This window comes from Engraulis encrasicolus, chromosome 20 (genome assembly GCF_034702125.1).
Source record: "Engraulis encrasicolus isolate BLACKSEA-1 chromosome 20, IST_EnEncr_1.0, whole genome shotgun sequence".
Lineage (NCBI taxonomy): Eukaryota > Metazoa > Chordata > Actinopteri > Clupeiformes > Engraulidae > Engraulis > Engraulis encrasicolus.
In genome coordinates, this window is record NC_085876.1 from 23,216,033 (window position 1) to 23,227,920 (window position 11,888).

An 11,888-nucleotide genomic window follows, 5' to 3' on the forward strand; every position below is an offset into this window, starting at 1 on the left:
TGATGGAATTACTGAAATCAACATCTTTTTCACAATATTCTAATTATATGGCCAGCACCTGTAATTCATCCCCAAGGTGTTGTTTAACTGCAATAGAGACAAGTTGACGACATTCCTCAGACCTCTTCATATTTCATGTAAGAGGGATTTATGAGCTTAAGTCTACACAAATGTTAAAAAAACAACGGGTTACTCTTAAGGGCATATTCCTATCACTGTCAAGTCAGATCTGAAAATTCCCCTCTCCCACACGCACATGTGCACAGCAAGAATGTGCCAGGTGACAACACAGGTTCTGGGCCATAACTCATTGTGGTTTAAAAGTCTAAATTAACGGTCATTGCAGAGCATATATATCTTAAAAGGTAGTGTGTGCAATTTAAGTTGTATGTAATATTCAGCATTTTCGTAGTAATTTACTGTACCTCCAGAGTGTATGCTACCATTCACAATGGGTTTTTTTTAACACCATCAAATTCTAAGCATTTTAGCTTGGAAATGCATACATTTCTTAGATCAACAGGTGGATCTTCTCCATGTCTGCCATCACCCGCATCCTCCCCCCTTTCTGAAAGTATGTTCACGCTGCTATGGCACTTTTCTTATACATTACCCCCAACACTGGTTTGAGCTTCAGGCTCCAACTGCTCTCCCCCTCTCTGAAGGAATGGCTGAAACACGGGGTATCCAGCATCGGGTGAACAGTTTAACAGGTAGATTGGGTTTCTGGCAGCTGTTTTTTTACTGCTGGAGATTTAGACACAACTGCCAACTCTGCTAGCCACTGCTAGGTATTCTGAAACATGAAACAGTTGTGGTGCAAGTCAAAAATTACTGACCTTTCAGAGAAAAGGCAGGGTGATATTCTGGTGGGCAGGCAGCAAGGATTTTTACAGTGCAATGTACAAAAACAAACCGTACAAACAAATTAGGAAAAAAAATGTTTATTGTGAAATTTGAACCCTGGTTCCTCTTTGTTGACAACTGCAAAGAAAAGAATTGACGACCAAAGAAGAAGGAAAAAAAAAAAGGTCAAAACTGACAATAATTAATTTACAGTCCACCTCATCCACCCTGTGTAGTTCTTTCAACCACTCAGAGAGCCAGGTAACACCTGCCCATCACACAAACATCTGTAGTTCGCCGAAAGGAAACAAGAAGGGCAAAAAAAGACAACACATGAAAACAGCAAATGGCATCATTAGGGGGGACATGTCCTGTAAGGTGTCTCACATGAATGACTTCAACCAGGCCAGGAGGGATGAGGAACCACCACGTGTCTAGTGTTTTGTGCGTGCCTTATGATCTCCTGTTTGTGTGTGTATGCGCGTGTGTGTGTGTATGCGCGTGTGTGTGTGTGTGTGTTTGCTTGTGAGAGAAAGGGGCAAAGAAGATGGAAAAAAATGCACCCAAGGTCTTCAGCTGTCTGCATTAAGGCAAGTTAGACTGGGGCGGCTGAGAAGTGATCTACATTAAAACAAAAAAAAAACGTCCAAACGAGCACCATCATCATCATCGCCACCATGGCAAATATCGCCTGCCAGGAGAAAACACCCAGAATGCATCAGTGACCTGACTTGGAAAGGATGGTGACAGGAGAGAGAGGCACAAGACAGACCCGGTGAACAAGTGGCTTTACATCAGCAACTTGTTGGCTTTGGCCATGAAGAAAATGAGGACAATTGGTGACAATCCAGCTCAAACTCATATTGTGTGCCTTGTTACAAAGAAAGGGGGGAATTGGGGCAAGGAAAAAAGAACAACATATTTAAAACAATCACCGGATTTCTACTTTGAGCTTTAAAATGTAAGAACTTGCTCTAAAAACTCAAGCTTACACAATGATCACCAACACAAGCAAATTTTTCACAACAGTGGGATACCCTCTCCCTTCTCACATTTCGAGTGTGTGCAGTTGTGTGTAAAATGTATGAGGATGTGTGCATGTGACAGAGAAGAGGACTTGATTTTCTTTGTTTTGTTTTTTAAGCCGTCCATGCCTTTATATATAGACCAAACACTCTATATAATTTTTCCATTTGTTCTCTCAAGGTCACTAAATCTAAAACAAACAAAAAAAACCCACACATTTCTGGTCTGCCTCAGCAGTAGAGTGTGTGTGTGTGGGTGGGTGGTAGGAGTGGAGTGGGGTGTATGTAATGTGTAGCATCTGAGGTACATCACCCTTCCTCTCCTTCACACATCATCATCATCATAGTAAATAATAACCCACCGTCCGCCCATCATATTCCCTAGTCACCCTCCTACTCCTCCACCTCTCAAATAACAATGATCTCGCCCCACCCTCCCCCTCCCCCCCATCCAGGAGTCGAACCCCTGAATCTCAAATGGTGCACTTCAGCACTTCTGCACTATGTTTCAGAGCGTAACTAATACGCCATAGGCACTAAAACATGAACACTAAAGTGCACAAGTGCGCCATTTGAGATTCAGGGTAAAACCTAGTTCAGAAGTAAAAACCCTGCCATAGTTTCCATCCAACACAGGTAAGCCAGTCTACCTGCTTTGAGTACTCCGTACGATCAGCTGAATCAGAGCTGGCTGGATCAAATGTGTGGCAGGGTTTTGACTTTCTGAACCCAGGATCGACACCTCTGCTCTTCTCTTCTCTTCTCTCCATCCCTCCTCTCTCCCACCCCCCCTCCCTCCCTCCCTGCAGCCCTCCCTGGTGCGGGCGTCCTAGCGGATGGCTTTGACTGGGCTCTTGAAGCTGGAGGCCGCCTGCAGCTGCAGCTGGTAGGCCATGGGATGGATCTTGAAGCCGTACAGCCTGAGGAGTGCAGCAAAAACATATGGTTCAGTAATAAGCACACATTCCTTGAGTTTAAATAAATGGGACCTTTACTTTCGGATGAACTCAATCCGATCCCCTGATGTTTATTTGGAAAGGAATGACAAAGCGACATGTAAACTCCAAACTATTTAATTCGCAATTAAAACCATCATGTAAACGTGGCAATTGGGCGTTTTGGACATACAGCCAAGTAATCACACGTTTTGCCCATTAGGACCTTTCAAATAGCTGAACTAAGATAAAACACAACATTTTCCGGCATGATGTGCAGCTATGTGGTTCAGAAACCAGCTTGTATTTCTGATGGGCTGCATGCAATATACACTCACCGGCCACTTAATTAGGTAAAAGGTACACCTTCCTAGAGCTAGGACCTCCTTTAGCCTCCAAAACTGCCCCATCTCCCTACAACAATACTCAAAAAGGCTGTGGCGTTCCAACAAAGTTCAATTAATACTATTGGTCCCACATCAATCCAAGAAAATATCCCTACGGCACTACACCAACCGCCTGAACCATTGATAAATGGCAGGGTGGATCCATGTTTTCATGTTGGTGACATCAAACATCTAACCATACCACCCGAGTGATGTAACAGAAATCAAGACTCATCAGACCATTCAACATTTTCCAACTTTCTATTGTCCAATTCTGGTGAGCCTGTGTGAATTATAATCTCATTTTCCTGTTCTTAGCTGACAGGAGTGGCACCTGGTTGGGTCATCTGCTGCCTAAGCCCATCTGACTCAAGGTTCGAACTGCTGTGCGTTCAGAGATTCTCTTATGCATACAAGTGATTATTTGAGCTACTGTTGCCTTTATTTCAGTTCGAACCAGTCTGGCCATTCTCTTTTGACCTCTAGCATCAACAAGGCATTTTCACCCACAGAACACTCTTTTTTGGACCATTCTCAGTAAACCTTGGAGATGGTTGTCCCTGTAGATTAGCATACTCAAATCAAGCCCATCTGGCAACAACAACCATGCCATGTCCAAAGTAACTTGTATCACTTTCATTCCCCATTCTGATGCTCAGTTTGAACTGCATCAGATCGTCTTGGCCGCGTGTCAAGTCTGTTGCATGCATTGAGTTGGCACAGTGTGATTGACTGATTAGAAATTTGTGACAATAAGCAGCTGAAAAAGTGTGCCTATTTGAGTGGCCGGTGAGTGTATGTGTGTATACATTTACGTGACACATTAAAATAAGAGTGAAGAAGAAACCCTAGTTGAAGCAGCCTTTTTTTCCCGGTCGACTGTGTTAAATTTTTGTTTCTAGACATCATATATGCAAAATGCGAAGTCATTTAAAACACACGCATGCACAGACACATACCTGGGCACGAACTGATTGGCGGGCCTCTTGGGCCGGTATTCGGGGTGCACCATGAAGAGCATGTGGGGGAAGCCGGTGCCGAAGTAGGCCCCGTCCGTGTGGTGGTGCCGGGACGACTTGGGCGTGTACACGTCCATGCACTTGGGGCAGTACAGCTTCACCATGGCCTCGCCGGGGATGTCAGACAGGCCTGCGTGAGTGAGGACACACAACCAGCTCAGTCAAGCACATACTGTACACACAAATACCTGAATAAATGTTTTGTTTTGTCTTGATTTTAATCAAATCATGGAGCATACTTAAGAATGAAAAATATTTTAATCGTTGGCCTAAGAAATCGATACCGAATTCAAATCCCTGATTTACACCCCCTGATTTACAGTTAAATAATCTTGACTTCTTGCGGCTTCCATAGAGCACCTCCGTATTCACACTCACAACCAGTCCAAGGATGCAAAAGCATACAGAGTTATGTAGACGGACACACCTATGGTGTAAGAAACAAGCCAAAACACAAAGACTTGCTCCAAATGGGATGTCGAATTAGTGTGATCAAACAGACAACTTACTACAGGAAGGCTGAAAAACACATTTACTCACTGAGTGCAAAAAAATCACCTCAATGCTAAAACGACACAGTATTGACAACTTTTAAAAAAATATTACATGTCAATAACTAAGGTTTGACAATCACATCCACTCAGTTGAAGGTGAATATTGTGCAAATCCCAGGAAAGGGTGCAGGACAAAGGCTGACTAATTCTATTCTAGAGGAATGGAGTCCATACTAGGGATGAAAATGATAAATCGACTTTAGATTAATTGTCGAGTAAGAGGTTGCTCGATTAAAATGTATTCATCGCGATTAATCGCTAGAGGGCGCTAGAGACTGATGAGTAGCAGAGCCTTGAATGATGAGTAGTTCTAGTCCTATTCAAATCCATTGTGAGCATAGATTTTATCTATTAAATCATAATTGCAACTTCCAGAGTTCTTGTGGGTCTATTGGAGATGTGTAGTTGAATCTGTGATTATGTCAAGCCCAATGGTGCAAGTTGTTATTGTTTGAATTATGAGAAAAATGATCTTTCAAGACAGGCAAATGTCACTTGCAAGCAGCATTTTACTGTAGGGCTAAGCTTGCTAGGTTAGCTTAGCGTGCAAACTAGCGAAATCACAAACGTAGTCATTTAAAACTGTGAGCTGTAATTGTAATCACTAACACCCTGTCAGATATCAAGACTCGTATTAGTTGAACTGGGCATGGTAATATATGACCATGCATGAGGAGGAGCTCCAGTCCATTCATTCTCAATGGAGCCTGTTAGCTTATTAGCTCTCCTTACAGACACAGGAAATGGCTTTTTTTGTTCAGAAACGAACTTTGTTGACATTACTATCCATTATGGACAAAAACACACTACCCAAAATATAGCATTTCTTTATTTTGAAGCTTATTACAGGGTTCCCACAACTTTATCATGAACAAATTCAAGCACTTTTCAAGCACCTTCCATAGCTCGCAGGAAGGAGGTGTGTGAAGTTCTTTGTGTTTTTAAGATGCAATTTCCTGCATTCTAATCAATTTTAGGGTGTCGAATGGCAAATCCCATCTGACATCTCACTTCCTCAGATTTTTGGCTTACTGAGTTTGACTTTCACAACCTTGAAAACACTTAATTGAAATTCAAGCATTTTCAAGGAATTCAAGCACCAGTGGGAACCCTGTTATTATATAAAAATGCTTGTGGTTGATCATGCTGGCTGACACAGCTTTATCAGAGACTCTAAGTATATTACTCTCTCTGGCTTTATGCAGACAAGTCCTGAGTCTGCTCACGTTTGACTCAACGTTGCCCGTCATATCAGACAAGGCGACATGGAGGGGGCGTGGGGATACTAGCTACGTCTGTTTTGAGTTCACTCCTGGGTTAAACCAAGCAATGACCCCCAAAGGTGGTGTGGAGATGCCATAGAAAATATGTTCTTTTCTTTTCCTAATGCATAATTAATTGAGGACTATATAATATAACATAATACAATAAAATACAATATGGGCTTAATAATCATATTATAATTCTCATAATATAATTTAATATAGCCTAACTTTATACTATAACTACTCAGCGTTTATATATACTTTAGTTTATACTTTATACTATAACTCAGTGTTATAGCAATATTTTAAAAGGCCCTATGAAATTCAGGTGAAAAAAACGCTGCTTATCAATTAATCGAAAGTCGATCGATAAGACTATCAACTAATGATTAATGAATCAATAATTTGCATCCCTAGTCCATACACCTAAAATCCCCATTACTAGTGCCTTTTTATTCCATGGCACAATTACGTTTCGACCATCATCTTCATGACAATGGTCAAAACATAATCGTGCCATGGAATAAAGACAAACAAAAAAAAGGATTTAAAGTGACGGCTCACTCCAAAATTACAATCACATCCACTCACCAATGGGTAGCATCGGCTGGTTCTCGCAATAGACTCTGGGGCAGTAGCCGAAGTCCCCCTGTTGATATTTCTCCAGCTAGAACGAGCACAACAGCAGCAAACACATGAGGAATTAGCGTTTAGGATACATCGTCTCAGTGTCGTCACAGAGGCATTGAGGAAGCAGAACAAGAACAGATAGTGAGGAATGGGAAATGGCCGGCGATCTGGGCAACTGACAACCAGTAAGGCAGAATGTGGACCAAGGTCTACAAGAGGAGGAAAAATTCCAGATAATAGGGTACACTATCTGAGTAAAATGCAATGGGCAAAACACTGGTTAAAAAAAGGGATTAAAACCAGTTCATCATCTGAGAAAAGGGTTCTAGTACAGTGGAATGGAGAAGGTCCCTCCAGAGACAGTTGGTGAGACTCCAGAGACTATACAGAAGGGTCGTTCCCCCTGGAATCAATTTGACGTGAGGAACATTTCTTCTAGTTTACCATGTTTAGAATCTTGGGGGTCCCCCCCACCTATGTACAGGACTAGGCAAGGCAAGGCAAATTTATTTGAATTGCAGTCATGTATGAAGTGCGCTATACAATGTGCTGTAAAGTAAGATAAAAATTATGTAAAATAAAATAACATGACAATAAAAGCATAAGGCATGGCTGGTGAAAATAGATAAAATATAAAAGCAAGAAATAAGGGGTAAAAAAATTTAAAAACATGAAAAACATTTTGATCTCCAAGAGAAGGCATCAGAGAAAAGCTTGTCTGGTCTTGAAACTATCAACAGTAGGACTACCAGTAAAGCATGGTGGCCTACCATCTGGACAAAAGGCTAATAGTAAAGCATAGTGGTCTATCATTAGCCTGGCGATGCCATCCTATGTACTTCCACCCAAAGATTTTGGCTCCGCACATAGTCTGGCAAAACCTTCCTAGGTCAGTTCGCTCACGGTTCTGCCAATCAGCAAACAGTTGAGAGTGGTGACGCAGAACTCACCCGCGGAGCCCGTTACTGATTTGTCTTATTTGTATGCTTTGGTAACACTATATTGTAAGAGTCATGCTAATAATGCAGAATTTGAATTCGGAACTCCAACGAATCTTAATGGCAGAATAAGGTCCATGGAGACGGATTCCCCTTAGCTTTTGCCAGACTGTTTGACGGAGTCAACAGTCGGCTTTCGCCCAGTCTAGTCTAACATTAGGGCAATGCAGCGGTTGGTGAGGATGTACTGTGTGTGTGTGTGTGTGTACTAATGAGGCGTGGTGGCCTACCGGACAAAAGGCTACTAGGAAAACATGGTGGCCTACCATCTGGGCAATGCCTCGGTTGGTGAGGATGTAGCGGGCGTGGATCAGTCCGTACAGCATCTCAGCTGCCTGCTCTATCAGGTCGCTCTGGTTGGGATTGTCCTCCAGCTCCTCATCTGCACATAAGAGAGTCAAGACAGTCAGCTCCATGGTCAAAGCCAGTGGTGTGAGAGTGTAGTGGAAAGCGTGCACATCCAGCAGAAAAGCATCAGCAGGTGCCAAATCAAAAAGCAGTCACGTGTAGGAGCGGGAAAGGATCTGCACACTGCTTACAAAAGACTTAATTTCTTTGGAGCAACGTCTCAATCATAGATCTTCTATGATTGACACGTTGCTCCAAATAAATTAAGTCTTTTGCAAGCAGTGTGCAGATCCTTTCCCGCTCCTACACAAAACCAGTGGTGGGAAAAAAACAAAGGGTGCAGAAAGTAAAAACCCTGCCACATATTTGCTCTAGCCAATTCAATTACCTGATCCCAATTACTACTACATCCCTCAAGCAAGGTTGATGAGATAATTAATGAAAACACTAGTATTGAGAGCACAGGACGAAGGAAAACCTAACCTAAAATCAACTGTCAGTCCAGTCTTTCCAACCTTAATCAAAACATCCACAGGCAACACATAGGATTTGAAATGACAGTGCTCCCCAATTTCTCTTCACATTATTCAAAAAATAGGAGGGGGAAAAAGTAAGCCGTTTCAAACTAAGGACCAGATTATGATTTAATTTCATGCTTAGCAGCATTGAGTGTTGACTGTTTGGTAAAGTCTTGTCTGAAAATACAGTGAATGGACATTTGTATAGGAAGTCATCACATCTTAAAAAATAAACATACGTCAAAATGATCTCTATTAATCCAACCCTTGAACTCACCTGGCTCTAGATCCAAGATCATATCAAGGGCCTGCCTGTAATGTGGGACCTGTTCGTTCAGTCCTGTCAAGTTGAATTTATCCTGGATGTAGTCTTCATCAACCTATGCAGTGGAAGGGGAAAGTGTCAGACACCAACACCTCTAAGAACAACCGTAGCGCAAGAGTCGGAATAGCTCTGATAAGCACTGTAGTAGCCTACTGTACGATGCTAAATTCAGAAATTGACGCATATTACACCAAGGCCCATAATGTTTACAGTGAAGTCTACACCCGGGCGATATAAAAATAGCAACGGCGATTGACCGCCATGCAAGGCGTTTTAAAAGGCCTTAATCGACACTTACTTCACAAAAGAACTCATTTCCCCGTAGTCCACAGAACCAGGAGATCCATGACACTTCCTCTGAACTGCTCATTTTGGAAAACTGATGGAGAAAAAAAGGTCAGTGATGATCATTGACGAATGCCAACCCTAAACACAAATACCAGAGATTCTAAGAAAATGCTATCGGTTGCTAGCTACACATTCCCTACGAAAGAGGGATTTGTCGTCTTTTGTATTCAACTAAAATGCAAATTACTTTGAAACAACCATAATAATCAACTGCAACTACTTTGTACAAACCAAACATATAGCATAACGACGACCACGCCAAAAGTACAGCGCTGACAGGCAAACAATCTTGCTAGCTTAAATACAGCCATGTAAATTAGCATCGATGACTAGTGCGGAAAGCCTTTAGCCATTAGCCACCTGCAATTCGCCCGTTCAGGACGAATAAGGACAATTAATACCAACTACACAGCATCCGTAAATGTAAGGAGTGTCATTTAGTTACAGTAACACATCAAATAATTACTTTGCAAAACGATGTTCGGTTTTATTCACCCAACCTGCTCCGAGTAGTTAGCAAGATAACTAAATATTCAATATGGCGGCGAGTGTGAAGCAGGCCGCAATATCTATCCGCTAGATGAAGCATTTATCCTATGCCACCAATAGCTTAATTGCTTCATTAGATTGTATCTTAATCTTAACTATACAACTCAAGGTCAGTCTATAAACACAATTAATACTCTTACCTCCCGGTGCCCCCGGTTTCCTTTTGCCGTCACAAGCTAGTTAAAGTGAAGCAACGGAATGACGCAAATAACACGAGCCTTGATGCTTGCGCAAACAAGTGCATGGGAGTTGTAGTTCTAGAGTAGTTAGGTGATGCGAGCCAAAGTGCCCTGGACCATCTTTATCACTTAGGTCCCGTTTGAGCTGACAGTTGTGATGATGATGTGATGATCTCACGTCTTCTTAGAATTGACTGCAAGTTCATGATTTGGACACACCTGTACACAACTGAAGTAAATGTAGTCCATTTGAATTGTTATTTTATAGCACTTTCATCATGTTACCTAGGCCTAGTTTATTGCATGTTTGTTGTTATGGTCTGTGACCAACCCACTATTTTCACTTGTTATGTCATGGGAAACAAATTGGGCACCCCTAATGACTCTGTGGTTCTACCAAAGATCTTTTTAGAACAGTGTCAAAACACAAGGCCCAGATGTGATACCGCCACGCCAGATCCCGCTCGATCTAGTCCCAGTGTAGAGAAAATAAGTAAGGGTTAACGTTCGGCGAGAAGGTCGCTACAGTGGAATAGCAGCACGACAGAGAGAATCTTTAGACCAAAGAGGCTTGAGACAAGAGGGCTTACTCACGTCATAACAGCGTAGTAGGAAATGATGGCGAGGGGAGTACGGAAATGTTATTCACTGTGGAACAGGTCATAGGACAGCGTGAATGTCTGTCAGCTGTCCTTAATTACCCCCAGCAATTACTGCTGACCAACAGCTGCCGTTACTTGGCCACAAATTATCCATCATGGTGTCGCCCCCACTGACCATGTGCAAGGGAGTACGAAAATGGCATCCATCGCACCCACTGACCAATGACCATGCGCAAGGGAGTTAATTTTCCATCCACTCGTGTCCTCAGGCAACGCCCCCGTACTACACCGTGGCCAATGCATTCCCCGCCAAGAGATTGTTCTTTCTCTTGAGTTTCTTTGCTTTAGACCCCGACGCGGAGCGGAGGGGTCTTGTTCTCTCTGAAGTGCTGCGATTCCACAAAGCGACCGACTCGCCGAAAGTTAACCCGCTTATTATATGGATATACTTAAATGATTCACACATGGCGGGGACATTTCTTTGGGCCTATTTAATGTTAAGATTGTTGCTGCGCAAAACAAAACAGTGCCGTTGTGGAACACCGCTAGGCAACAGCTAGGTAGCCAGGACAACAGGTGTAGTCTATCAGCAGCTGATAAGAGTCTTGTTGAAAAGTCGCTTTAGCAGTGAAAAGTCTTTTGTTGCCATTGACTGCGGTCTTTTATAGACCAACCCGTCCGTTATCGAAAAATAACAGACGTGCGAACGTTGGGGAGCCCCGTTGAAATGAATGGAGCATTCGACCGATGACGTCACACCATATAATAATAGGCTAATAATAATAATGACTTAGTTTAATATAGTGCCTTTCAAGTAACCCAAGGCCGCTTTACAAAAGGAGATGGGGCTAGGGCACGCATGTCAAACTCAGGCCCGGGGGCCAAATCTGGCCCGCAGAAACATTTATTTTGCCAGCGAGGTCATAGCAAATGTGTAGGCCTACAGTTGGCCCACATACACTATTAATAACTAATTAATAAGACTTCAACATTAAATTTGGTGTGTCACAGGATTACGAGTGGGCCTAGGCCAGTGAAAAAGCTCACAATCGTATGCAACAGAATTTGTGCAGGTACCTGTACATTTGAACTATGATGGCAATCTGTTTGTGAAATGCAGAGGTGGAAAGAGTACAGAAAATGTGTACTCAAGTAAAAGTATCTTTACTTTGCCTAAATTCTACTCAAGTACAAGTAAAAGTACCTATCTAAAAATCTACTCAAGTAAAAGTAAAAAGTACTTCACTTAAAATGTAATTTGAGTAAAAGTACTTAGTTACTTTTAATTAGCTTTCCTCTTGAGAATGTCATGTTTATTTTTCTTGAATATCGTCCTCCATAACCTCTATCTCTTTCTTGGC

At 42.3% G+C, this 11,888-nt stretch overlaps 1 protein-coding gene across 1 annotated transcript; it reads right to left on the reverse strand.

Moving 5' to 3' along the window:
• Window positions 1-928: 928 nt before the first annotated feature.
• On the reverse strand, window positions 929-9,935 carry csnk2b (casein kinase 2, beta polypeptide). Its single transcript, XM_063185610.1, has 7 exons — window positions 9,887-9,935; window positions 9,148-9,228; window positions 8,802-8,904; window positions 7,925-8,040; window positions 6,622-6,697; window positions 4,152-4,341; window positions 929-2,791 (listed from the first exon to the last, which is right to left on the reverse strand). The coding sequence occupies exons 2-7, from the start codon at window positions 9,217-9,219 to the stop codon at window positions 2,701-2,703; spliced, it is 648 nt and encodes a 215-aa protein (XP_063041680.1). The 5' UTR covers window positions 9,220-9,228; window positions 9,887-9,935; the 3' UTR covers window positions 929-2,700.
• Between the last annotated feature and the right edge of the window lie 1,953 nt (window positions 9,936-11,888).